This window comes from Rousettus aegyptiacus, unplaced genomic scaffold (genome assembly GCF_014176215.1).
Source record: "Rousettus aegyptiacus isolate mRouAeg1 unplaced genomic scaffold, mRouAeg1.p scaffold_m13_p_3, whole genome shotgun sequence".
NCBI classification, from domain to species: domain Eukaryota; kingdom Metazoa; phylum Chordata; class Mammalia; order Chiroptera; family Pteropodidae; genus Rousettus; species Rousettus aegyptiacus.
The window spans coordinates 79520589-79548436 of record NW_023416306.1 but is presented as its reverse complement, the minus strand read 5'-3'; the positions used below and the strand labels follow the sequence as shown (position 1 = coordinate 79548436).

General features: G+C 46.3%; 1 protein-coding gene across 3 annotated transcripts in view; it reads right to left on the bottom strand.

Moving 5' to 3' along the window:
• Positions 1-3644: 3644 nt before the first annotated feature.
• BICD2 (BICD cargo adaptor 2) overlaps positions 3645-27848 on the bottom strand; it is a 50867-nt gene continuing 26663 nt past the window's right edge. Inside the window, exons 2-8 of one of the 3 annotated variants that reach the window (XM_016161203.2) lie at positions 21114-21326; positions 13231-13383; positions 11307-11741; positions 9421-10428; positions 8984-9135; positions 7582-7789; positions 3645-5737 (exon numbers count right to left, since the gene is read on the bottom strand). In XM_016161203.2, coding sequence (XP_016016689.1) covers positions 5732-5737; positions 7582-7789; positions 8984-9135; positions 9421-10428; positions 11307-11741; positions 13231-13383; positions 21114-21326 — 2175 coding nt within the window. In that variant the 3' untranslated portion in view covers positions 3645-5731. Of the gene's footprint in view, positions 7790-8983; positions 9136-9420; positions 10429-11306; positions 11742-13230; positions 13384-21113; positions 21327-27848 lie in introns of all 3 variants that reach the window. The other 2 variants (XM_036218309.1, XM_016161202.2) reach the window with 2 other exon arrangements.

Sequence of the window (27848 nt, the reverse complement as noted above, 5' to 3'; positions counted from 1 at the left end):
AGTGTTTTTCCTCAGCTATGTCCAATCTTCTAGCCCATCTTTGTTAGTTTTAAAATTTCTAGTTTTAAATTATTTTTTAGATTATTCCATCTCTGTTTATATTACCCATATGTTCTCACATGTTGTCTATCTTTTCCTTTATGCCCTCAGTAAAGTTATTTTAAATTCCTGGTCTGATACTTCCAACATTCTTGCCATATTTAAGCCTGGTTCTAATATTTGCTGTCTTTTCAAAGTTTGTTTGGTTCTTGTCTGTTTTTATTATACCTGTTTTTCTGGAAAGCCAGACATGATGTACGGGGGAGGGGGGGGGGAACTGCAGAAAATAGGCGTTTAATAATATAATGGTAAGGTTTCAGGGGGAGGGGAAGCATTCTATAGGATCATGCTTAATCTTTTATTAGTGCCCCTGTATTTTTATTTTTTTTTTCTTTTTACCCCTTTAGGTGGTAAAGTATGGCCAGAGGGGACTGGAGTTGGGTATTTCCCTTCCCCCATTAGTTAGGCTGTGGTTAAATAGTTTGCCTTGAGGGTAGACCTGGTTAAGAACAGAATGCTGTAGGGCATTTCAGAATGGCTGCTTTTCCCCTTCTGTTGCTGGAAGACTGAGGGGATTTTTCTCCAGTATTCACTGTGAAAACCTGATTGAGCTCCTGGAGGTAAAGCTCATATAAATGTGAGGGTCCCCCTATGCCTAGATCCTCCTGGCACTTTTCTCTCTCAGACTGGTCCACACTAAGCCTCCAGCAATTTGTCAGTTATAGTTCAGGTTTTCCTACCTAGGTACTGCTTACAACTACTCTGTACTTGTCTGTCTCTACAATATTGGGGGCAATGGCATATGGTGTGACTTTCTTCTATAATGGATCTAAAAGAGTTGTTGATTTTTCAGCTTGTTCAGCTTTTTATTTATTGTTAGGACAAAGTGATGACTTCCAAGTTCCTTACATGTTGGACCAGAAACTAGTCGTAAGATTTTTGGTTACTGATTCAATTTCTTGTTATAGGTCTATTATTTCCTTTGGAGTCAGTTTTGATAGTTGGTATGACTGTAGTGATTTGCCATTTCATTAAAGTTATCTAATTTGTTGGCAGTTATATTGTTTTATAATAATTTATGTAATGTCATTAGCAATGTTCCCGTTCTCATTACTGGTTTCAGTAATTTGAGTCATCTGGCTAGCTAAAGGTTTGTTGATTTCTTGACCTTTTCTAGGAAACTACTTTTGGTTTTATTGATTTTCTCTATTGAGTTTTCTATTTTATTCATCTCTGCTCTAGTCTTTATTGTAATTTTTTCCTGCTTGGTTTAGGTTTAGGTTATTCAATTTTTTGGTGTATAGTTATTCACAGAACTCTCTTATAATACTTTGTTTCTGTAAAATCAGTAATAATTTCTTCATTTTCATTTCTAATTTTAGTAGCTTTTTATCGAAAGGGTTTGTCATTTTGCTCATCTTTTAAAATAAACAACTTTTGGTTTTGTGGATTTTCTCTATTCCCCATTTCATTATCCCCACTCTAATCTTTATTTCCTTTGCTTGTTGGGGCTTTTTTCCTAGTTTCTTTCAGTTGAGGTTAGCTTATTGATTTGAGAGCTTCCTTTCTTTTCTCTTGATCCCTTCTTTGACACTGATTATTAAGAAGTATGTTTCATTTACACATTTTTAAATTTCCCACTTTTCATTATTTCTGATTTTATTCCATTGTCACTGGACAAGAGAGTTTGTATAAATTCAATCTTCAAGTTATTAAGACTTGTTTTTTTTTTTTTTTTTTGGTTTAACATATGGTCTATCCTGGAGAATGTTCTATATGCACTCAAGAATATGTATTCTATTGTTGGAATGTTCTATAGATGTATTAGGCTTAGCTTACAGCTCTGTTCAAGTAATCTTGGCTTATAGTCCTGTTGATATATACTATTTCATTTTTGATATTGTCTTGTTTTGTGTATTATTTGATATATACTATTTCATTTTTGATATTGTCTTGTTTTGTGTATTATTGAAAGTGGGGTACTCCAACTATAGTTGAACCACTCCCTTCAGTTCTGACAGTTTTCACTTATTATTGGGCTCTGTTGTTTGGTGCATATGTCTTTAATTATTAAATCTTCTGAGTGAATTGACTCATCATTACATAGTGTCCTTTGTCTCATAACAATTTTTGTTTTATAGTCTATTTTGTCTCTGACAAAATGACAATACATACTCCTTACAGCTTTGCTATTTGGACACAGCTGAAAGGTGAGTACACACAGAAGCAAACCTGACGGCAGCCCATCCCTGCCAAAATCCCATGCCAAGTGATGTCAGAACATAGGCACATCTGTCTCTTAGGAGGTTCCCATGTTAGGAGGCAGTCCAGCACACAGAGGCATCCCATTAATGTGTGTCCCAAGAAGCATTCTTAGGGTGGCCCAGGGAACTCTGTGACTATTATTCATACAATTATGGTTTCTGTGTGCAAATCTAGACAGTACATTAGGATGTGCATGCTTTCCTGAATGCAAATTATAATTTGGTAAAAAGTGAACTTGAAAATCACACTCCCACAGGATAAAGGCTCAGCTCTGTGGCCTGGTATCCCAGATCTTGATTATAATGATCGCGGCAAGAACCATGTTAGCAATACTCATCCACTGAGCATTTGCTGCATGCTGGATACCTAGGGCCTGATGAAGCTTCACGACACCCTCTGAGCAAAGAACTATTGTTCCCAACCTATACCGGAGAAACTGAGGCTCAGAGAGGATAAGTCAGCCAGGGTAAGTCAACTACCAGAAGGGAATGATTCAACCAAACGTCTGTTGCCAAGCTGGAGCTGTTGTTTCCAGTTCTGGTAACCTGCTGAAGGGGGATAGGGGTGAAAACTACTACAGTGAGATGGAGGTGGTGGGAGTGGAGACATTCCCTCTTAGAAGAGAAGGCTGAGCAGGAGGCCTTTCAGTGCCAAATGCCCCCTTCCCACAGGTTCCTGGGATGCCGCCTACCTGGAAGACTGTCACTCAACCCCCGAAATGAAAAATAGCATGTGCAAGAACCCAGAGCACACTGAGGGGCAAGGAAGGCCTCAGCCTCTGCACTTGTGCAAATCAAACACTTGCCAACACATGAGACTGGGCCAAGGCCACAATGTGCCCCACACATGGTGGGAACCAAGGGAAAAGTGGTATCCCCACCTGGAAGGGCCTGCCCTGCACAGCCCACTACCAGTGTCCCCTCCTCTTAGGGTTCTCCAGATCTAATGCAGACGACTCTTCTCAGCCTCTTCCAGGGACCTGTTTGGGCAACACCGGCCAGCAGAGGAGAAGAATCTTTCTAGCCATGGAGTTAGAAAAACAAGTCTTGAAAGAAAGTTTCAAACTGAAGACAGGTTCAAGTCAGGACAGTGTAAAGGCAGTGTGCTCTCATTGCCACGGTGCTAGTTGTTCACAACACGTGACGCCCATCTCAGGAGACACCCCACACTCTGTCTTCTCCCCACACCTCCCAATTTGGACCCAAGGTCGCTTCCAGCTCCCACCACCAGGGTTTCTGATAGGCTGGTTTTGTTTTAGGTGCTGGAAATACAGTGCATAGCAGGACCCACAGTCACCTGGGGCAGCAAGTCAGAGCAGCCACAGATAATGAGCCTTGTGATTTGCCTTTGTATTATTCTTTATTTATTGGTCCTAACAATGTGACCCTTCACCCAGGCCCACTGTTCCTATGTGCACTGGTTTTACAGACTTTCACGCCATGTCTGTCCCAAGTCCCAACAGATTTCTCCTTCCTATTCCTTTTCCATGCTCTGCCTCATTTTCTCAGAATCTGAAGGCATTTTTGTTTGGGTCTGTGTAAAGGGTCTTTGGCAGGAGAACATGCATATGATCTTAAAATAAAGACAATATTCTGACACTAAGGCAATGCACAGGGGGAAAAAATACAGTACTCAGACATCATTGCAAATAAATACCCCATACAGATGAAGTTATCATAAATGTAACATTATTTCTTATGAATCAACACTGTAATAGAAGGTAAAAATACAGGTCCCTACAACTAGGAATAAATGTTCGTTCCAGGAAACAGAACTTTTATTCTTGCTACTTATAATAATTTGTCCTTTATTTTGGAGGAGGAAGGACACTTTCTTCTTCCTCTTCAAGTACCAATTTGATCATTCATACAGCCTCACTCAGCAAATTGGACAGGACACAGACCTGGTTTGCTAAGGAGCTTTAGCCAGTTCTGTTTCCTGAAATTAACAGTGATTAGTTACACCAAGCAAGAGAATATATAATGTCTTTTTCTCACATTTGCAAAGAATACTATGGCTAGCCCTCACCCCCACTGCATGAGGCCAACAGCACTGGCTCCCCTGCCACCCGGCGGCTCTTCACAAATGTGGCATGTTATTCACACCACTTGCTTAGCTTGTCCCATGAAGTCCATTTGGTTCCCAGAGCACACTCAAGGTTTATGTTCACTTTCGTTTCTCAGCCCCTGAATTTGCAAGGATCTGCACAGTAAAGAATCACTGACTAACAGAATTTTGCACAATTGTTTTCTTTCCCTCAATGAAGATGCCCAAGTTCAGGCATGAAGGTTCAGGCCCATTCGCACCTATTAGTCCACACTGGCCTTCAACATTCCCAACTGGCTCTTCACTGTCCATTTTAGAGAATAAACTATGCTGGGACACCTCCCTTAGCTGATGAAGGCACTACTGGCAATGATTACTAGCAAAAAGGTGTTGAAATAGAACACCTTAAAAATTGACTGCAGAATTTTCTGTGTACCACAATTTGGCACAACAACCAGAATAACAAAACAATTCCAATTTGGAATTTCACTGGTATGGTTGTATAAAATTCTGTTAATCAGTCATGCTTCACAAAGTCCTAAAGCCCAGAAAATTCTGGAATTTGTAGGTAATACTACTCACTCAATAATTTATCTTTTTGTTTTCAAGTGCCTATAACTGTTTAACCAGAGTAAAGGTCAAGTTTTCTTCTTGTTACATTGAACTATTCCTAAGAATAATAATAATACAATATGAAAAACCCCAGAATCAGAATACCCTGGATTTCTTAATGAACATGGCATTTAAAACCTGTAATTTCAAACATGAACCACAATGCCGTATAATCAAAAAGGCTGCTGAACCACAGCGTGGATATGTTTGGTTGAGCTCCTTGCTGGGTTGAAGCCTTCATCTAATAGACAGTCTAGAGCTACACACTAGGACACATCTGCGCACGTGCTGATGTCAGATCAACACGTCGGGAGCTAAGATGGAGCACTATAGGACCATGAGATGGACCACAGCATTTGAAACCGTCTCTATGTGAGGGATTAAGGAAGCAAATATAATATCAAAATGTCAAAAGTGCACAGGTTTATCAAATGAAAAAGCAGTATCTGTAACAGGGAGGCCCCAGTGGTAAATGTTTCTAGCGGGTTCCTAAGCAAGCCTAGTAGTCGCTGTCCCAGCAGGTTCTTCAGCACTTGTACAAGGCCCTTCCAAGTAGCAGTTGGCGGCTTTCTGAACATTAAAGCTTTTTTCCTCTGCCATTATTAAAAACTTGGGAATGCTATTTTGAAAAGAACTGCAGTGGCATATCCAAAAATGTTTCTAAGTGGACTTTTAGGCTGCCCTTCCTTCCTCTGCGTGGGCCCATGGGAGGGGAGGGGAGGGGCTGCAGTGTGACAGGGCCGGCAGCCAAGTTCTCCCAGCAGCTAATCTACAGCTGAAAATGGGAGAAAACAAGACAGTGTTAGAACCAGTCACCTGTCAGACAAGTAAAGTTCTCACCAAGCTGTGAGGGTGTGGGTACGTTAGTAGCAACAAACTAGACCTGCATGTGTTAGGGGCGCCTTCAGCCCTGAGTGCCTAATGAAGATACTTTAAAAATACAAAGAGAAGCTGTGTGCCAGGCTTGGCGACAGGGGGTTCAGAAGCAGTGTGCACGGCCAGCAGACAGCCATGCCCCTGGAAGACTTGACTGCACAGGAGGGACAGCCTGACCCTTCTCAAGTGGGAGGGGAATCCAAGACCCAACATCCCAACAGCGAAGCAGCCCAGAGTGGGGGACAGGCATGCCCAACCAGTATCTCTCTATTCCAGCAGTTTGCATAACTCAAGGTGGTATGTGTAGCACCTGGAGTCTGGTGAGAACTGAGACACACTTGGGAACCAAGGGGAAAAGGAGAGTGGGGACAGATAGCTGTGTGAAGGGGCAAAGCAAATTCCCCCTCTGGGAACATGGAGAGATGAGGCAAGTAGCCCTTCAGGGAGAGGACCACAGCCTCATGGTCAGTGCTCCCCCACCCCCCTCCCGTCCCTACTGGGTGACAAGGAGAAAAATACTGAGATGTTCTGCTTCCAAATGTGTCAACTCAGATGGCCTGATGCCAAAGCTCTGAAGTGGATGCAGCCTCTGGAAATGGGAGAGCCCCACAGCTGCGTCTTCTGCCTGTCACCATCCTGCAACTGCAGAGATGAAGGAGAACCATATTCCACCTCAGTGAATCCTTGAACTAGCCCTGGATCCATTCGAGGCTCCTTTCCCACACCAGGCTGGGTTCAGGTTGGGGGTTTCCAGAGCCTTGTGTCTTAGGATCTAACATCTCCCGGAAGGAAGGCCTGATAATGGAACAGGGACTGGAGAAATTTGCTCTGAAAGCTGGGGACATTCTAAACACAAAAGGACAGGATTCCTCCAAGGACAGGAGTCTGGTCAGGCACTTGGGAAGTTTTTTTCACTGAAAAAACCCCAGGCCTTGGGCCTGCCAATCTGTCACCTTGCAGCCCACTAAACCAGTGTGCAGTTCTCAGAAAGAGAAGTTGAGGCTGTGAGTTCTGGTCTCAGGGTATCGGCAGGAGTGTTTGTGCCATATGAGTATGACTGCTGCCCGGCACACATGTATGCCTGGGCTGGAGGACTCAGGGCTTAGGACTGCTCTTTCTCTGGGTTTAGAGGAAGGAATTCTGTACTTCTGTACCAAATAGGATTTCCAGTGAAATGCTGCATGAAATACAAAGTAATTCTCTCCATCATCTGAGGCTATAGGTGGAACCCCGGCAGGAAACTCGAACACTGCTTCCTGAGTGCCAGAACAGCACAACTGCACATAGATACATGTGGAGGACATGCGAGTTTCAATTCAGAGTCTGCCCCTTCCTGCAGGAGCCAATGACACCTAGACCCTGGGAAACCACATTTTTGTAAGGACTCATGGCTCCACCCCCACCCTGACCCCTAACCCAACCCTGCCAAAGTGCTGTGAAGGGTAGTCCTGAAGGATGAGAAGCAGACACAAAGCTTGCAGTGTCCAGGTGGAGCAGTATGCCACATCGGCTAAATCCTTCCCTCTGTGCGTTAGTCATGGTTAAGATCAGCCTAGCACCGCGGTCCCGCTGCTGCCAGGTTAGTTGAGGTGAAGCAGACAGGTGATATGTGACAGGTTAGCTGTAGTGTGCGGCCCTCTGGCCCTAATCACAGCAAATGTTATACTTCTCGCCACAGAGCACCTGAGTAGCGAGCCCAGCGCCCTCGGTCCTGTCGCTGGCACAGGCGCAGGCGTGACTTACGCTTGGGGTGCTGGGCTTGGCCTTGGTCGCCTTGCCGCGGCCCCGCCGGGTCTGCTCATGGTCCAGCTCAAGCAGCTCTAGTCGCTGGGTCAGTGCGAGCTTCTGCTGGATAGCCATGCGCAGCAACGAGTTGAGTGTCTTCTTCTCATCCTCGGCGGCTGCCAGCTGCCTCTGCATCTCGTCCAGCTGCGTGATGTACTCGTCACACCTGTGGGGACATGAGAAATGAGAGCATGGCTGAAGGACCCAGGCAGGGGACATGGGCTGAAGATAGGAGGACTTCATTGGGGTCCCTCTGCTTATTGGGCTAGAAGAGATCCTGTCCCTCAGCAGTTTGGCTTTCTCTGGGAGAGGCTCTATGAAGCCGGTTTTCACTAAAGAAAGCAGAGGCTGCCCTTCAAGTCCTCAGGTAACCCAAGGGAAACACTCAGATTGTTTCTAAATCAGTGCTTACACACAGAAGGTACTCAGTAAATCTGCACTGAATGGCCAACCAGAGCCTGAGAAGAGCAAATGTGGACACTGTGAACAATCCATTTTGGCATCTGCTTAACTGTGACATCTTCCCTTACCACTACCACTGGGGTATGGAGCTGGGAGAGAAAAATGTCCAGTTGGGGTCTGTCCCTGAGGAAGGTAGTGGGGCCTGGGTGGAGGCGGCAGTGGGCACACCCACCCGCAGCCCAGCTGCAACTCTTCCTTCTCCAGCGATCAAGGGCTTACCCCTACTCAGCCAGTCATGAGCAGGTTTACGATCTCAGATCCATCTGAGAAGTCAGGTTTTTAAACAAGTTGAAGTGAAACAACATAACTAGTGCTGAGGGACTGAGATCTTTCCCAAAACTCTGCCCAAGAGCCTGAAACTTTCCTTTTCTTCCAACTCTCCCATAACACATGCTTGGACTACCTAAGGGCTAGTCCCTTGGTGCCTGGACACTGGCCAGCAGATGACGATATGCCCCTCCTGACTGCAGAAACACCAGGAAGCTGTGAACTTCCCAGGGCTCTGTCCCTACTGTGCTTCCCCACTCCCAACCCTCCTCCCCACATCTGACCAGCAGGGTCAGACAAGGGAACACTGGGACCCCTCATGCGAGGAGAGGGGAACAGACAATGAGATGACCTTCTTTCTTAACTTACAAACTTCTTGCCAATTTCTCAGAAGCAAACTCAGCATTTGTCAGTTACTGACCTCAAATCTAACTTGTGTTAACTGCACACATGTAGCCCAACCTCTGGGAACCTGTTCTCTTAGCCTTTTGCCTTCAGCTCCCTCATCTTACATGTAAAGTGGAGATAAATCTGGGCCCTCTGGTTTTTTTCAAATTTCAGGAATGACACTTTCCCCAGGGCCAACCTCCTGGGCCCCCGGCCAAGCGATGAAAGGGACAATAAAGATTACCTGGTGGCAAACATGGCACGCAGGGAGGAAAAGGTGGCTGCGTCCTCCTTGAGGGCTTTGAGCTCATTGCGCAACTTCATCATGGTCTCGGTCACCATCGCTTTTTCATTCTCATACTTGCTCTTCAGGTTGGCGAGGGCCACTTCCGCAGTCTGGGGGTCAGAGACATACAGAGTGGGTGGGTGAGAGGCGCAGGAGGAGTCCTTCTGTTTCGGTAAGTGCCACAGGCCAAGAACCCAGCATGCTCCTGGCCCCTCAGTACGCCAGCCATTCCCAGGGCACCAAGTTGAGGCTCTCTCACACCTTTCCTTCAGTAGCGTAACCACTACAGGCTGTAGCCTAAGACTTGGGTTACTTAGTGGTGACAAAGGCCCTGGGAGGGACATTGGAGAGGATGAGGAGCCCTGTCCACCCTGCCACCCAAGTACAGTGCGCACCTGTTTGTTGGCCTTGAGCACTGTGCGCAGCGTGGTGATCTGCTCCCGCTTGGTGCTGAGCAGTGACTTGAGTTTGAGGATCTCTTCCATGAGTGCCTCTCGGTCCTTGTCCACAGCAGGGCCCAGCTCTTGAGAGGCCAGGCGTTGCCGCGACAATTCCGTGGTACGGTCCACAGCCGCCTGCAGGTGTCTGATTTGGTCACGGATGATGGCAATCAGGTTGTAGATGTTCATGGGTTCCCGGCGTGGGTCACTCAGAGGTGAGGGCAGGGAGGAGCTAGGTGAAGGGTTGCTGTCCCCAGCCCCACCCTCAGCAGCTGCCAGTCCCTTGGGTAGGACAGGTGAGTGGCGCCCACGGGCCTCAGGGCTGCAGCGACCCGCACTAGCCGGGCCCTCTCGGTAGTAGTCCAGCACAACACGGGTGGGAGTCTCATTGTTGCACATGCACACGTGGTGGTAGAGACTGGCTAGCTCTTCGCTGAAGGTCACCAGCTCATCCTGGGCCACGCTCAGGCTGCCCTGTGTCTCACCTGCAACATCACTGACTTTCTTCAGCTCTGTCTGCAGCTGGGCCAGCAGCTCACGGTCCTGGCAGCTGGCCTTCTCCAGCAGGGATACCTTCTCAGTGAGCGCCTGACTCTCGGCCTCACGTCGACCCTTCTCCTCAGCGTGCCAAGCCTCACTGGCCTCATGTGCACTGCAAAGAGCTTTCAGCTGCTCCCGGAGCTCGCCAGCCTCTGCCAGGGCCACACGGTACTTACAGGCCAGGATCTCAGGCCCATTGATGTCTACCTCATAGTAGTCACCATCCTCATGGCTGTCACGCTCTTTCTCGCTATCCAGGGCTGTGCGTCGCTCCTTGCCAGCCTGCAGGCGCTGCAGAGCACTCAGGTTCTCTGTGAGGCGGTTCACTTCCTCTTGCTGCTCTGACAGGGTCCCCCTCGCCTGCTCCAGCTGTTTCTGTGTATCCTGCAGTGTTGCCAGCAGGCCCACCTTCTCCCGCTCCATCTGCAAAGGCACAGAAGGGCCTGTCAACAGCTTGCAGGGGTCCACATAATTGGTGAACCCAAGACAAACCCAAGAGTGACCCCATCTGTCATCTTGCTGGCCTGTCTGTGACACTGTTAGATAGAACAAGGGTCTCAAGGTCTGGGTGATTCTTACTATATACTATTCTTGCTAAATGTTAAAATGTAGTACAGTGTTTTATAGACACAGCTGTAACCAGATGAGCTTGACCATGACCCAAAGAGATAAATTTAGCCAACTGCAAAATAAAAAAAAAATTTAACGTGTTATTAACCAAACAGCATATATAAGCATGGCTAAGCCTCCCTTCTGGGAGAGAGAGCTTTGGATATGAATCTTGTCTCCCTGACTTGCAAAATATAAAGCTACCTAATGACAGCTATGTCTTTTTCTTGAATAGAACACCCCAAGTGACAAAGCCCTTGAGTTTGGTAACAAGTCTGGGTGGGAGTACTATGTGTGGGGTTACCATCAGTCTTCTACCACCCAGAAGTTTGGGGGCCACATGGGCCCCTCCTCAGAGATGTACAGCAAACTGAGGACCCGGGTACAGACTCTGAGATTCTGTTCAGTTCAGGACAGGAAATCCTGATGTGACATGTCTGCAAGACATAGCAAGGAAGACTACACGTGGGCACTGCAAAGGGACAGCAGTGTCAAAACCTTGGGTGGTGTCAAACTTCAATGTCATAATCAGAAACCCACTTCTCGGGGCATCTTCCACCTGTAATGCTACAGGTCCATTTATGTAGCAATAGCAGTTTCAGATAAATGTGAGATAAGGTTTGTCAACTCGACAAAGTGTTGAGGGTGGGTGATGGGGGTGTGCTAGGAGTGAAAGTAGACCTCCCACTCACTTGCATCAGCTGCTGCTTCAGCTTCTGGATTTCAGAAAGGTTGAGCTCGCTGAGGAGGTCAGACACAAGACTGGGGCAAGGTGGGGCCAGGCCATCCTTGGTGGGCATAGAGGTCTTATTTTCCAGTGGCAGCTTGGCCAAGCTGCTGTGCTCAAAGCCATTGGCCAGGGCCTCAGCATCATCACTGAGCTTGAGGCCATCCAGGGAGACATGCAGGTGGCTGGTATAGAGAGAGTCATTGATGCTCATGTAGTGTGACAGCTCCTTGCGCAGGCTGTTCTTCTGCTCCCTCTCTGTCTTCAGGGTCTCCAACGCCTCCTCCAACTGCCGCTCTGAGATTTCCTTGAGCCGGATGGCATCCTCCAGCTGGCTGTTGAGGTACTCAGTCTCCTCCTCCAGACGCTTAATCTCATGCTTGAGGCCCTCAAACTCCACCTGAGAAAAAAAGGTCAATACCCTTTTAAGCCTGAGCCATCAGAAGGAAGCACCCGTGTGCTAACTCCATGGCTGCTCAGAGGGTTTCAGGCATGAGGTGTAAACACAAAGGACAAGTGTGCATAGTACAACAGCTGGAGCTCAGAGCTGGAGACTCCATGGAAATCAAAACAAATACATCCACACTGCAAATTTGTTAAGATGGCTTAATATGTCACCAAGTGTATTTTAAGTTCTATAAAACTACTTTATAGTTGCGTAGATATTCTAAGACAAAATAAGTATCTAGACCATTACTTCTAATGACATTTCAAAACCAAGGAACTAAAGTTCTCAGTGAGGTGGGATGTGCTACAACCCCTCAGCACCCACACCCAGAGACATCTGAGTGAGTGGGAGAGGCAGAACACAAACCCATGCCTGCTGAAACTGTATTTGCAGATAGACAAAAAAAGAGCAGGCAGAAACCTGTGCTGGTTGTGGTGGCTCATGGTCTATGGGAAATTTTGAAAAATGTTTATTATTCTGTAATATTTATGCTAAAAAAAATAAGGAACAAACAATTCATAGGCAGGACTAAGTGGACTTCTGTGAGTTGCAGCCCAGAGGAGAACTCCAGGAAGGGGGCTGGACTCCACCACATGCCACCCAGAGCCCAGAGGTAAGGTTTCCCTCTCCTCAGGACCCTTGTGTGTATAAGAGCTGACCAGCAGAACATCACAGGCCTCCATTGTGGCCAGATGCAAAGCTCCTGTGCCTGCATTCTCAGGGAGCAATGAGTCCCCTGCTGGTTTTTATAAACAGAGATTCTGTGTTGGGATAAACACATGGGCCCACATTTTCCTGTGCAGAATGTAAAGTGGGTAAAAGGCCCCTGCAAGGCTGTGGCTCTTGGAGAGGTATGTGTCCAGAGCAAGCACTGAGGGACCTGAGTGCCCAGGACCACCTGGGTGTCATGTCACAGGAGAAGATGTCCCTCCTCATCCCATCCACTGCTGAGATTACTCGAGGGCAAAAGATGACAACTTTGACATCACCACACTGCTCCTCAAGAAAGGCCCACTGGCTTCACCCAGAGGCTCCCCCAAGGCAGGAAAGATGGGAAGGCTGACAGATCCAGGGTACCACAGGACATGAGGACATCTTGGGTCTCCTGTCAGCACCTGAAAGGGACTGAGCTGGACTCCCAGCCTCTGGAATTTTCTGGTGTCACCTCTTTATTGGCTTCTCTATTTTTCCCCATTTTTGCTGGCCAGGACACCTGGCCAGGCCAAATTGGGTCAGCAAACACTAGAGCCAGAGGATTTGCTCTCATGGTCATGGAGGAGCTGGACCCTAACACCACATCCTGATCCACAGTAGTGTGCAGCCCTGGGCTCAAGTGTGTGGAAAGAGGCAGAGAACACCTGCTGACCATAGAGATGGCAAAGTGAGGGAGTACGTGAGCCATGGTTCAAAGCCAACCCACCCACCCAGGCCAGTCACTCACCTGGTTTTGCCTGAGCACAGACACTTGCTTCTGCAGACTGATGTTCTCCTCCTCCAGCTCTGAGTAGTCTTGCAGCAGGCGGGCCTCCCGGAATTTGTATTCCTTGATGTCATCCCGAAGGCGGCCCCGCTGGAGCTCTACATTCTGGTTGATCTGCCAGGAGGAAGGCAGATGTGACCAGCCTGCCCCAGTTGGCCCCACCACCCCTGGAGCACAGGAGGCTCAGCATACTCAGGTCAAACGCAGCTGCCTGGAGGGGAGCTGGGGACCTAGATGGTGTTAGGTGAGGGTGACCAGCAAAGCGTCTCAACTCACTCTGACCCTCAACTCCTTCATGCTATAACATGAATGAACCTTGAAAACAGAGTGAAAGAAGCCAGACATAAGAGATGCCATGTCGTATGACTGCACATATATAAAATGTCCAGAACAAGCAAATCCAGAGACAAAAAGTAGGTAGATCAGTGGTTGCAGGGAGGATTGAGAGTGACTGCTAACAGGGTTTCTTTTCTGGAGTGATGAAATGTTCTAAAACTGATTTGGGATGGTGCATAAATCTGTGACTATACTAAAACCCACTCTTTAAGTGGGTGAGTTATAAGGATGTGAATTATCTCAATAAAGCTGTTAAAAAAAATAGTTCCTGCCTCCAAGTTGCCTTGGAGAAGTCTGACATCCTGCAAGGAGTGACGAGAGCAGACTTACCTGTGGATTTCTCAACCTGATGTTGCTACACATCACGAGCAAGAACCTGGCTTCCTTGGCCCCAGACGCTGTGACATTCTGGGGTCATCTTGGCTGCTGAAAGATGTTTAGCAGTTCCCTGACCCCTGCCAACCAAATACAGCCCCTCTCCCTGTTATGACAACTAAAACTGTCTCCAGATAGGGCCAATGTCCCTGCGGGCAGAAGTGTCCCCTAGACAAACTATCTCCCCTCACTTCCCCTGCTACTCCAAGTAGTCTCTTTGAATATCTGCAAAGATCTGGTCCCTCAGACCACCCAACCACAGCCCCAGGCTACAAATGCCTCACCCAGTGGCCCCCACAGCTCGCTCTGTTCTTTCCAATGGTGTTGGAGGTTCTCGTGATCACATCCATGCATACACTTTGCAGACAAGATTCTAAGATTCCACACAGGCACATACAAAACAGAGATGTTGCACTGGTACAATGAAATAGAACCAAAAAGAAAAAAGAAAATCAAGAGAAGAGGGGAGAGTCATCATATATAGCTAGCACTCTGACAAAGGCTTACTACCATGATCTCCAGCAAATGGAAGAATACAGCCTCCTCAGTAAGTGACCCAAAGAAGTGTCCGAGAGCTGACACCAGAGGAAACAGACACTGAGTTACCTACTAGAGAAAAGATCCCCTACCCAAGAAAGTAAAACTCTTGGTAAATAGGAAAAAATAACACAATGACGGTGTAAGCAGCAATATGAAACACTCACTGACTTGCTTTCATTTATCTGGAAAGGCAACTAGAAATCCATAACAAAGTTCTCTGACAACTTTGACACAGGTCAACACACATTCATAGCCCGACTGTGAAAGTTAATTTTAGTGTCAACTTAGCTAAGTCCCAGCAACCAGATATTTGGTCAAACATCAGTCTACATGTCACCATGTAGATGAGAATAACACTTAAAATAGCCGACTTTAAATACAGCAAGATGACCCTTCAGAGTGTGGATGGGCCTCATCTGATCAGACGAAGGCCTTTAAAAAAAAAAAACAATTCTCAGGAAGAGAAATTCTGCCTCCAGGCAGCCTTTGGGCTTGAGCTACAACATGGACTCTTCCCTGGGTTTCCAGCCAGCTCTCCCACCATGCAGATTTGGGGCCTGCCAGACTTCACAATCTTTGAGCTGATTCCTTAAAATAAATCTCCCTCTCTATACACATACACAACCCCTCCATCACACACATATCCTCCAGCATATATACGAACACACCCTCCACCTCTATCACATACACCATCACACCCTCATTTTCCATCTCTCACATACACACCCTCCTCACACAGTCTATCACACACACATGCTCTCCATCACACACACACACATACCCCTATTGGTCTGCTTCTCCAGTGAGCCTTCATTACTAACACAATGACTGATATAGCAGAACCATGACCATGTGCTCACCGCATCCACTTTGGTAAGGCAGGCTGGGTCCTCCTCACCTGTGGTTCAGCCTACTCTGGCCAGACACACCTGGTGGAAGCACTTGCCCCCTTTCAGCATGGGAGGACACAGGAGATGAGATGAGACTGGGGAGGCCATGAGCAAATTCCATTTTTGTCCCTGCAAATAGGCTTTATTTAAGACTCAACAACTCCCCTCAAAAAAGCAAGTGACTCTGAGGTGGTCGAAAAGAAGACAGAGATAAGACTAGGTTCCAGGTTGACTGCACAGAAACCTGTGCTGAGCTGAATCCATGCACAGCCTTCCTGCACAGGGGGCACCTTTGTTCTTTATTGATATTCTTCACACACCAAAAGGTTCGCCCACTGAAAGTATACAAATATAGTTTTAATTTATTCAGAGTTATGCACCATTATCTAGCTCCAGAACATTTTCAGCCTCAAAAATGAAACTGCATACAAAGTAGCAACCACCAATCTGCTTTGAGTCTCCATGGATTTGCCTTTTGGGGATGTTCACAGAAATGGATCTGGATGTATGGCATCTGTCTGGCTCAGGGCATCTTCACTGGCACTGTCTCTATGGGTACTGCACCTGGTGCTTGACTACCCCAAGGGGATTCCGCCATTCCTTCTCTGCTGAGCACCGACTATGCTCAGGAGTTCGCTGAGGCTTCCTAAAGTTGCCCATGGATGACACATCAAGGAAGGCTCCAAGCAGATAAGGAAGGTGCTATGCTGCAGTCAGGCTGGGAGTCTGCACTACAGAGAAGCCAGGACCCCGTGTCATAGAAGCCGGATCCCTGCAGTACAGGGAGGGTGCACTGCTTGTGCAGGAGCACCCCACAGTTGGTCTGTGCTTTCCCTCAAAGAGAGGCCACTACCTGAGCCTCAGCCCTACCAGAGCCATAGAGTCTACACAGGAAGGTGACCACCGAGGCAGAGACTTGAGCGATGAAGCCACAAGACAAGGAAAACCAAGGGTTGACAACCACCAGAAGCTGGAAAGGATCGACAGAGAGCACACGGGGAGCACAGCCCTGCCAATACCTTCAATTCAGATGTAAGAAATCTAACAGAATAAATTTCTGTTTTCTAAGCAAATGGTCTGTGGCAATTTGTTATTGTGGCCCAAGAAGACAAATACAGGTTTGTATCAGGAAAGAGGTGCTGCTGTAACAGATACCTGAAAATGCAGAAGTGGCCATTGGAGTTAGATAGCCAGAAGCTGGGAGAGTTTTGAGGAGCATGACAGAATAAGGCCAGACTGCCCTGAGACTTGGCAGAAACAAGAAACAATTATTTCGTGTGATCCTTGTAAAGTGAAAAGAAGAGAGGCACAGAGAAAGCTTCCGTTGTCTTAAGAAGTACATGTAGCATCATGAGAGAACACTGGGAGAGGTGTGAACATCAGGTAAAGATGCTCCTTAGCCGAGGAAAGGCTGTTGTCATTGTAAAGCAGCAGAAAACCTGGTTGTGTGCTTGTGCTGGGTGGAGAGCAGAACTAGTAAACAAGGAACATGGACACTTTGCTAAGGAGATTTTAATTAAAGTGTTGAAAGTGCAGCCTGGCTTCTCCTTGCTGCTTATAGTAAAATGTGAAAGAAGAGAGAAAATGAGGAAAGAACTGGTAAACAAAACAACAACAACAACAACAAACCTAGAACTTGAAGATTTAGAAAATTCTCAGCTTGTCCATATTGCAAAAGATGAGGAAAGAGTGTTCTGGAGACAGTACCAAACGTGTTGCTCCCAGTCAACCAGGTGGCTCGGAGGCCAGCAGGCCCATGTCATCCTGGGTTCCAGGGTCAGAACACCAAGCCACAACGATTATTCTCAGACCTTGAAATCCAGTGTGACTTCTTCCATTGGGATAGCACTTGCTGGGACCTGCAGGCCCTTTATTCCTTCTCTTCTGCCTATCACATCACTGTTTTCTGAAAGCAGATATTCTGCACAAGGAGCAATTTTGTCCCAGGATGGACCATCCCTAGAGTCTCACCATCCCTGATTTAGAGGATTTAGATGAGATCTTAGAGTTGATGCTGGAACAGGTTAGGGCTTTGAGAGATGTTAGGATGGGGTATATTTTGCACATGGGAAGGACATGAATTGTTGAGGCCAAAGGATAGACTATTTACAGATTTAACTGTGTTCCCCCAAAAGATAAGCTAATCACCAGAACCTGTGAATATTACAGATATAATCAAGTTAAAATGAGGTCATAGGGGATTAGGACAGGCCAATGACTGGTGTCCTTATAAGGGAGAGTTGGAAATACAGACACCCAGGGAGAAGGCCAGCAGTGGTCTCCAACCTTTCTGGCACCAGGGACTGGTGCTTCTATGAGAATCTAATGCCTGATGATCTGAGATGGAGCTGAGGCGGTGATGCCAGCACCAGGGAGCAGCTGAAAATGCAGATGAAGCTTCACTCACTTGCCTGCCACTCACATCCTGATGTGTGGTCCAGTTCCTAACAGGCCATGGATTGGTACCAGTCTGTGGCCCAAGGGTTAGAGACTCCTGATCCAGAACACAAGGAGAAATGGCAGGAGCTGGCAGAAGCATGGGATGGACTCTCCCACGAACCCTGCCGACACCTTGATATGGGGCTTCTGACCTCCTGAACTGTGAGAGAATAAATTTGCTGTCTTAAGCCCCCAGTTTGTGGTAATTTGTTCTAGCAGCAACACGAAATAAACATGAATTTTTGTTCCTGCCACCCTGGAAACTGGAATCAGGGCACCTGAATGGGGAGTGTGGGCCACTACACCAGGGTAAGTGATCAGAGGAGACCCCAGCACCATCAGCACCATCCCAGGCACCCCACCTCTCATGGACAGGGTGGTGTGGTTGCCCCAATGAAAGCTGCCAAGGAGCAGGGGATGTGATCCCAGACAGACATGCTTGGTGCCTCTTGCCGTCAAAGGGTGGCTTTCCCCACTTGGCCTGTGCGTTCTCAATCAGCCATCAGCCATTTTTTCTCGCCAATACGCTGTCACCAAACGAACCCACATCTGGAGGGGAAGGAGGAACCAGCTGTAATGACTGGAACCAGACTGAACCAGGCAGATGTGGCACTGAGGGGACAAGTGAGCTGCTGAGAGAACACTAAAGACAGAGAGGGGCCCGCAAAGTTGCCAAACCTCAGCGTACCACTCAGGGCTTCTCTATTCTGAAGATGGTAATGAAGAAACCTATTAGGGAAACTGTGGCCACTTCACGCATCCATCAAATGCACCATCCTAACCTGCTGCAGGCCACACGGCCAGCCATAACTAGCTAATCTGCCTAACTAGTTTTCTCACCTCTAGTCAGCTGAGGCATACTCACACAATTGGCTTTGTTCTCGCATCTCATATTATTTCTCCCCTGCTTAAATGCTGCTGGAACTGTTCACTGGCTCCCACTGCTGTAGACTGGCCATGAGCCCCTCACACGACCAAGCCCTTGCTCTGCCACTTCCTGTCACCCTGAACAGAGAGCCTCCCTACTTTCTGTGAATGCACAAGTCAGCACTTACTCATCCCTCTGCCAAAAAGGTGTACCCTCCTTCCTAGATAAGTCACAGCAGAGGTGCCCAAAGATGGGCAGTGTGATCTGACATGGCCAACTGGCAGAGTAGAAGCCAAGTAGAAGGTCTGAAACCCACCAGCTCTCCACAGGTCTCTGCGCCAGGATTGACAGACCTAGAAGGCCCTCTAGGTTGTGAGTAGAGAAAGTTGGGACAGCTTTGCCTGTGGCCGGGGCAGACAGATTCAACTTTCCCAACTCAGGAGCTGGGCAGACACACCTGCAGCAGGGCCTGTACAAGTCCTCAGGGCCCCAAAAGTCCTATCCCGCCTTGGTTTATCGCCAGGCCCAAGGGTAGGCACTGTAGATAGTGAGGTGAGGCACATCCAAGTCACAAGCTGGCCCAGGACACAACGAAGCAAAGGACTGCACTGTCTACTGCAGGACACACAGGCCGGCACTTTGGTTCCCTTAGCAACCGAGCTTCCATCCCACACCACAGGTATGAGCATCTCTGCCCGACACACAGCCCAAATCCATGGGCTCAAACAAGCTCCAATTGGCCACCATGGGGGTGTGGTTTTCTCCCAGGGAAGCACCTTCTTGCAACTGAGCCTGTGGATATCAGCCCTGATGGAGAAAGAAGGTAGGTGAGTGGGGTCCCAACTAAGCACTGCCTTCCAAAGGACCCCCTGACCTCAGCTTACTTGTTGGTAAAAAGGGTGTGGGTACAGTGGGTTCAGAGTCCCAGCAGACACTTGATGGAGTCAGCCACTCTTTCCTGTGACCCTCAGAGCCCCTACTCTATCTACCCAGCACACTCATACCTCATCCTTTCAGGTAGACACACCCCTTCAATAAAGTAACCATGCAGAAAGAAAGAGAGAGAAAGGAGAGGGGCGAGGGGAGAGGGGAGACACGACAGGAGTGGGGAATGGAGTGGAGTATGGATTGAGCTAGCAATGGAGGGGACACTAACTAGGACTCTGGTCCAAGCTGATGGCAGTAGAGAGCCTCCACCCCAACCAGGAACCCAGGAAGGCTCCACATTGGCCTGTCCTGCAGGCACTTCAGGGGTACAGGCTGGACCTTGGGAGAAAGATAGCTGAGGATTCATGAGGAGTAGCAGGCTTCCTCTTGAAGCATTAACAGGAACAGCAGGGATCCCAACCCCACCAGACCTGTTCTTCTTTAACAACCTGTGGAACTGGCTGAGCTTACTTCCTGGCACCTAAAGCCAGGAGTCAGCAAGTCTCAGCACTCTCCTCTCAGCCCAGGACAGGCCCTTCTGGAAGTGGAAGGGGCTGAATGTGCCTGGGCTAGGCAGCAAGGAGGTCGAATCCTCAGCCCTGACAACTCTTCCTCCCCACCCAACCAGGGTGATCCCATAGGTAGAAATGAGACATACACTCCAGCTCTAGGCCTCTGAGGGTTACCCACTCCTAAGATACAAGTCAATCTCCTCCCAGGCCTATAAGCCTCAATGACCTCTGACCCAAACAAACCAGGGTGTGTGACTGCTCCCAACTGCTGCTGGCTCCTGGGCTCTGCCCCAAACCTCACTGGTGTCCCCAGCCCCATGGGACCCTCATGTCTGTGGTGTGTACCTCAGAGCTGGCCACCATTCAGAACCATCTGCCTGTGTGGTCACCTGTCACTGCCCTCCCAGGAGAAGAGAGGGAAGAAGGTGAGTCTTTCTGTGGCCCAGAACAAGGTCACTCTCCTTTAATGAGAAACCTGGGGCTCTGAGCACCAGGGGCCCCAATGCCAAAGCTAGGACTGCAGCTCACGCAGATTCCCAGCTGCTCCTGGTGTCCCATCCCATCTTGGAGGTGGTGGCCCACCTTTCCACTTCCCTCAGAAATCACTAGCTGATTGCCCTCTGCTTTCAACTTGGCCAGGCCTCTCATGTCGAGGACTCCATCAGGGGCCAGGACTCCAAGCTGGTCCCAGACACCATCTGCAACAGCCCCTTCTGAGTTCGTCATCACAAGCCAGCAGGTGGAAGCTACAGTCCTACTTCCCACCTAAGGAACAGGCTGCCCCTGGGACCCAGAATTCACACCAGCTCAGGCGTAGAGCCAGTACATGTACCGGACCCCAGACCACGTGAGGCTGGGGCTGGGCAGGTGGGACGACTGTCAGTGTGTCCTTCCCTTCACCAGCACATGGGGGCTGTCTCCTCACCCACATGGGCAGCCCACCCAGCCCCACAGTACCTCCTTCAGCTCCTGTGCCACCGAGGCCAGGCGCTCGCTCTCCGACTGCGCATTGGCGAGCACGTTGCGCAACTGCTTCAGCTCAGTCTGCAGCTCCAGCACCTTGCGCACATAGTACTGCTCCTTGGAGGCTGACTCCTGGATCAGACTCTCCTCCCGGCTCTCACCATCTGCAGCCACCTTCCTGTGGTTTGTGTGTACCTGTCCAAATGCCTGTGTAGAGAAGAGACTCCATGAGAGTGAAGCAGGCCAGCCGGTCCTGCAAGCAGGCATGTAGCCTAATACAGGGAGAAAAAGGCTCAGGGAAGTACCCTTCCGCTGCCTGATCTTGACCCATCTGTTCACTCATCTTGAATGATGCCTATGCCCAAGGAGGCCTAGGCCCACGTGAGGGGACTGGAGCACTCAGAGCCAGCGGACAGGCCACCATGTGTGCCCGATTCAGGAGACCCTACTCACCTGCCCAGGACCTAGGTATGGAGCTGAAATTGCCAGACACAGGAAAAAGGATGCTGCCACTCCCATACCCAATCAGGACTTTGCCTGAGAGAGGTGAAGGGGCATGGTAGGGGGAATGGGGGCTCAGGGAAGAGTCCCCATGGGCAAGAGAAACTGGACTAGAGTCCTGGGCCTGCTGGGGCCTCCCATCATGTCATGCCCCCTCCCAAACGAGGGGCCAGGCCCGCAGGAAGTATCTTTGCTTCTCTTTCCTTCCCACTCTGCACATCCCAGGATGGCTACTGGGGATGTGCAAGGTGGGAAGGAAGGAGAAGCAAAGATAGGAACATTTTCATTCATTTACTATGAGTGTCTAGGCGAATATGCTGATATGACTAAACTAATATAACAAACTAATATGAAGTCCAGGAATTTAGTCCAAGAAAACAATTGGGAAAATATTCAAAGCTATATAGAAAGATGTTACTAAGGATTCTTTCTAATGTAAAAAATCGAAATGTAGAAAGTAACTCCTTTCTCTGCAGTGGGAGACTAGCTAAATGAAGTATGGTCTGGTCAGAATAACTGCTCACCCTTTCAAGGGCGTGTCTTGCTCATCTGCCCCAGCCGACCAACATAGCCATTCCATGAAGACACTGGTTTCTTTCCAAAGCAAGTCAGTTCAGCCTTGTGATTTCTGTTGCTGTCCCCAGGAAAAGCCCAGAGCACAAACCATGTCTATGCAGGGCCTGCCCCTTCCTGAGTAGCAGCTCTGACTCCCAGCTGCACACCAGCCCTGGGCCTGCCAGAACCTGCAAGGCGCCCAGAAAAGCATTGGCCAGCATGCGGTTTATCTCCAAACCTCCAGACAAGCCTAACTGGGTGAAAAGAGCAGAATACATTCATGAACTTCAAGCTGTAATGCAAACATTTCACGAGGCATCATATCACCTTCAAAGGCTGTCCAGAGGTGGGACAGCTAAACAGCACAACATGCAAGGACACACAGGTATAGGCCTGCCAGTTTCAGCCTAAATCTTGCCTAGGCCCACCTCCCAGCAGGGGGCCCCCTGAGCACCCAAGCAGCTTTTCAAAGACAATGGAGATGGAGACTTGCAATCTCCACCAGACAAGGCTGTTACAGGAGACTGAATCTACCTCCCATGTGGAAAAACTAAAAATAACTGGGAAGTTGATGTGACTGAGCAATGGTTTTCAAGTCGATAGACACAAGGTAGTGACAGACAGGTATAGGCAAGCTCCACGACAATCTCCATTCCTCTGGCCACAGAGCAGAAAGAGTGTGAAGCAGCTTGTAGGCCTGAGCAGAGGAAGAGGTGCTGGAAGATAGATAGTGGATAGGTGGCAATGACGGCAGACCTGAAGACAGAGGGACTCTGATTCCTCACAGTGGATAATCGGTGCAAGCCTGTGAGTGAGCCATTGAGGCTGGAAAAGGGCCACCAGCAGGACAGAGGGAACCATTCCATCATTTGTAAAGTCCCTAGCCATGGTGGAGTTAGATAAATGCCCTCTGGCCCTGACCAACAGTTTAAGGGCAAAACCTGAAAGGATCCAACTACATCCCAGAACAAAATACAAGAACACACACAGGAAAACAGTGCCATCTCCCAACATGTAAAATCCAGAACCCAGCATCCTATCACAGGTGATACCGCCCACAAATGGGCAGAAGAACAGCCCCGCGAGGATTTGGGGTTTAAGAATGACATAGTGACAGAGCTGGGAGACAGGGTAGGACTCATTCCACAGGCTCAGGATGCCAAAGGTACAGAAGCGGAGAGGCAACATGTGAGATGAAAGGGGCACTGGATGGGATTAACAGATTACACAACACAGAAGAAAATATGAGTAAATGTGAAGAAATGGCAATAAGACTACCCAAAATGAAAGGCACAAAGAGGAAAAAAAGAGACTAAAACACTAAACAGCGTGACTGAGCTTGTGGAACTTCAAGGAGCCTAATAATACTGAGAGTCTGCAGGTTTGGGAGAGAGAAGAAATGAGGATAGAAAAAATACTTTAAAACTAGTAATATATAGCAAATACTAAAATCAGAGAGAGAAAAAGAATACACTACTACAGAGAAGCAAACATAAGAACGACAGTGGATTTCTCTGACAAGCATGGCCAGTGTAGTGATTTCTTGAAAAAAACAAAAACAAAACAAAACAAAAAACTATTAATCAGAGTGCTATACCCAGTGAAAACTGTTTACAAATAGAGGTAAAATAAAGACTTCGGACATACAAAAGCTGAAAAGATTTTCTTACCAGCAGACCTGTACTACGAGATGTTAAATAAAATCCTTCAGACAGAAAAAAACAATACCAGATGGAAATCTAGATTTACAAGGAGGAGTGACTACACTGATAAATATAAAAGACATTTTTCTTATTATTTAAATCCCCATAAAAAATAATTAGCTGGAGATTCAATGCGACCCCTATCAAAATCCCAATGGACTTTTTTTGTAGAAATGGAACTTCACATGGAATTGCAAGGGGCCCAGAATACCTAAAACAATATTGAAAAAGAACAAAAGTGGGAAGCCTAAATTCTCGATTTCGAAACTTAGTATGAGGCCCCAGTGATCACAATAGAATAGTACAGGCATAAGAATGGGTGGTATAGACCAATTGAACAGAAGAGTCCGGAAATAAACCCTCATATATGTGATCAATTTATTTTTGACAAGGGCACAAAAATAATTCAATAATGAAAGGTTTTTTTTAACAAATGGTGCTAGGACAAAGGGAAATCCACATGCAAAAAAAAAAATGAAGATGGATCATATACATCACATAAAAAATTAACTCAAAATGGATCGGAGACCTAAATATAAGAACTAAAACTATAATGCTCAGAAAAAAACAGTGATAAAGTTTCATGACCTTGTTGGCACTAACTGTGTTATATTAAAAGCATGATCAACGAAAGGAAAAAATAGAGAAACTAGACTTCATCAAAATTTAAAACTTTGTGTATCAAAGGACACTATCAAGTGAAAAGACAACCTACACAACAAAATATTTCAAATCTTATATTTAATAAGGGTCTAGTATCCAGAGCATATATTAAAAAGAAAAAAAACCTCTGTAACTCAACAATAAAAAGATAAATGACTCAAAAATGTACAAAGATCTTGAATAGACATTTCGCCAAAAAAGATAAACAGCCAACAAGCACATGCAAAGATGCTCAAAATCAGGAGACATTACGGAAATGCAAAACAAAACCACAATGAGATAGTACCTCAAGCCCACTAAGTGAAGATATGGAAAAATATTGGTTTAGTTGTGGTGAAAAACAGCCTGGGAGAGCCTCCAAAAGTTAAAGAATTATCATGTGATCCTGCAATTTCAATCCTAGGTATAGATCCAAGAGAAATAAAAATATACATCAACACAAAAACTTGTACACAAATGCTCATAATAGCCAAAAAGTGGAAATCCAAATGTCCACAAACTGATGAAAATGGAGTACTACCTGGTAATAAAAAGAAATGAATTACTGACACATGGCACAACATATATGAATCCTGAAAATATTCTGCTAAGTGAAAAAAGCTAGTTACGAAGGACCACATATTGTATGATTCCATTTACATAAAATGTCCAAAACAAGCAAACCTATAGAGACAAAGTGATTTAATGGTTGCCCTGGGTTGGGGGTGGAGTTGGGAAGTTGGAGAGGATAATAATGAAGGAGTGTGGGGTATCTTTGGGAGTTAATGAAAATGTTCTAAAATTGGTTGTGGTGACAGATACACAACTCTGTGAATATACTAAAAGCTACTGAATTATACATTTGAAATGGGTGAATTATATGGTATGTAAATTATATAAGTAAATAAAACTGTTAAAATACAGTTGTTTTAAAAAGTTAAAGGAAGGAAAAAGATTAACCATGCTAACACTCATCAAAAGAAAGCTGGAATGGCTCTATTAATACTGGATAAAGTAGATTTCGCAGCAAAGAATATTACCAGAGATAGAGGATCATTGCATAATGAAGAAGTTAATTCACAAAGAGAACATAATAATTCTAAATGTTTACACATCTAATAACAGGCTTCAAAATACATGAAGCAAAAACTGATATAACTGTAAAAAAGACAAATCCAATATTAAAGTTGGGAGAGTTCAACAGCTATCTCAACAATTGATAGAACAAGTAAACAGAGTATCAATAAGGATATAGAAGACCACAAACAACACTACTAACTAATTTGACCTAATTGTCAACAGCAGCAGCACATAAATTCTTTTCATGCATTTACACCCAAACAGACCAAATTCGTGTCTCAAATTTAAAGAGATTCAAGCCATAAAAAATATGTGTTCTGACCAAAGGAAATTAAATGAGAAATCAACAACCAAAAGACATCTAGAAAATCCCCACATATTTGGCAACTAAATAACAGACTTCTAAGTAATTCGGGGGTCAAAAAAGAATTCAAAATGGAAACTAGAAAGTATTTTTAACTGAATGAAAATGAAATGAATATAGGAATCTGTGGGATGCCACAAAAGCAAGTAGGTACTCAGGTTATTTACAACACTTGCTCAAGGCACAGCTAACAGCCCTGAGGAGCTGAACCCTTTCAAAAGATGAGCAGACTGAAGCTCATAAGGCCAAGAGCCTGGGTGCCCTGGTGCACAAAGCTGGTAAGAGCCTGGTGTTCACCCTAGCTCACCACGCTTGATTTTACCAGATAAGACTCCTCTAGGCCTTTACCCAAATGATTCATGGGGCTCCTCCAGGACGAGGGATGAAGGCCTCAAGTCTGCCTGACGGCTACCATGTTCCTCACCTCCATGTCCCAGACACCACAAATTCCCTAGTACTGAATAAAGAACCTCAAAACCCCACTGGAGCAGTTTTAAACCCTCTGTACAAGCTGTGCATTCCTTAGGGGAGGTCCTTTCTTGTTTGGGCGAGTCTTTGGGACAATATGTTCTCTCATGATGAGAGTTCAGCCAGCCCCAATTCATTTCAGTCCAGCCAGTGTCTTGCATTTCACTCAGTCACTCAACAGACACTGGACAGCATCAATGGTAGACCAGATCACAGATTGTCAAGCCCTGCCTAAAACCCTTATGAACTTTCATCCTCATGGTAGTGGAAGTATAACTGGTACAACCACTTAGGAAAACAGTATCTATTAAAACTAAGCACACACCTGTTCTACCATTCAGCATTCCCACCCCTACTGGAGAGGAATGCTTACACATGTACATGATAAGACATATTTTTAGGAGCATCATTTACAAAAACCCCAAACCACAAAGTTCCCAAGTATCTGTCAACAGAAGGAAAAACTGTGATACAGTCACATGACAGAATACACAGAAATAAAAATGAGTAAATTAATTATACAGACAACAGAAAAGAATCTCATACAATGTTGAGCGAAAGAAGCCAGGCACAAAAGAGCATATACTATGTGATCCTTTTTATGTATACAGTTCCAAGAATAAGTAAAACTAACCTATGCTGGTAGAAGTCAGGGCTGGGAGAGGGTCAATTACTGAGAGGGCCCTCAAGAGGGGCTTCTCTGATTCCTGACCTGGGTGTTTGATGTTATGAGTGGGTTCAGTTAACAAAAATTCACACTTATGATTTGTGCTTTATATGTTTTTCCTCAAGAAAAATTTAAAAAAAAATAGAAAAAGGAAGGAAGGAAGGAAAGGAAAGGAAAGGAAAGGAAAGGAAAGGAAAGGAAAGGAAAGGAAAGGAAAGGAAAGGAAAGGAAAGGAAAGGAAAGGAAAGGAAAGGAACTAGAATAAAAAAATGAAACCCAAAGAAAAAGAAATAATAATGATCTGAGAAGAAATCAATGAAATAGAAAAAATAGAGAAAAATTAATTAAACCAAAAGCAAGTTCTCTAGAAAAAAAAAAATCAATCAAATTGATAAACCTCTAGCCAGACTAAATGGTATGTGGTGGGGAGTAGGGGAGGCAGTCTACAGACTACTAAACCAAGAATGAGAAGTGACAGCAGTACAGGTAGTATAAAGAATAATGAAACATCAGGAACAGCTCTATGCCAATAAAGTTGGTAACTTAGATAAAAAGAACAAATTCCTTGAAAGACATAAACTACCAAAATCCACCCAAGAAGAAATAGATAACCTGGATTATCTATTAAAGTAACTGAATGTGAAGTTGTTAAAAACCCACACAGAATAAACTGGGTTAAATGGCTTCACTGGTGAATTCTACCAAACATTTCAGAAAGAAATATATCCTATTATACACAAACTATTCCA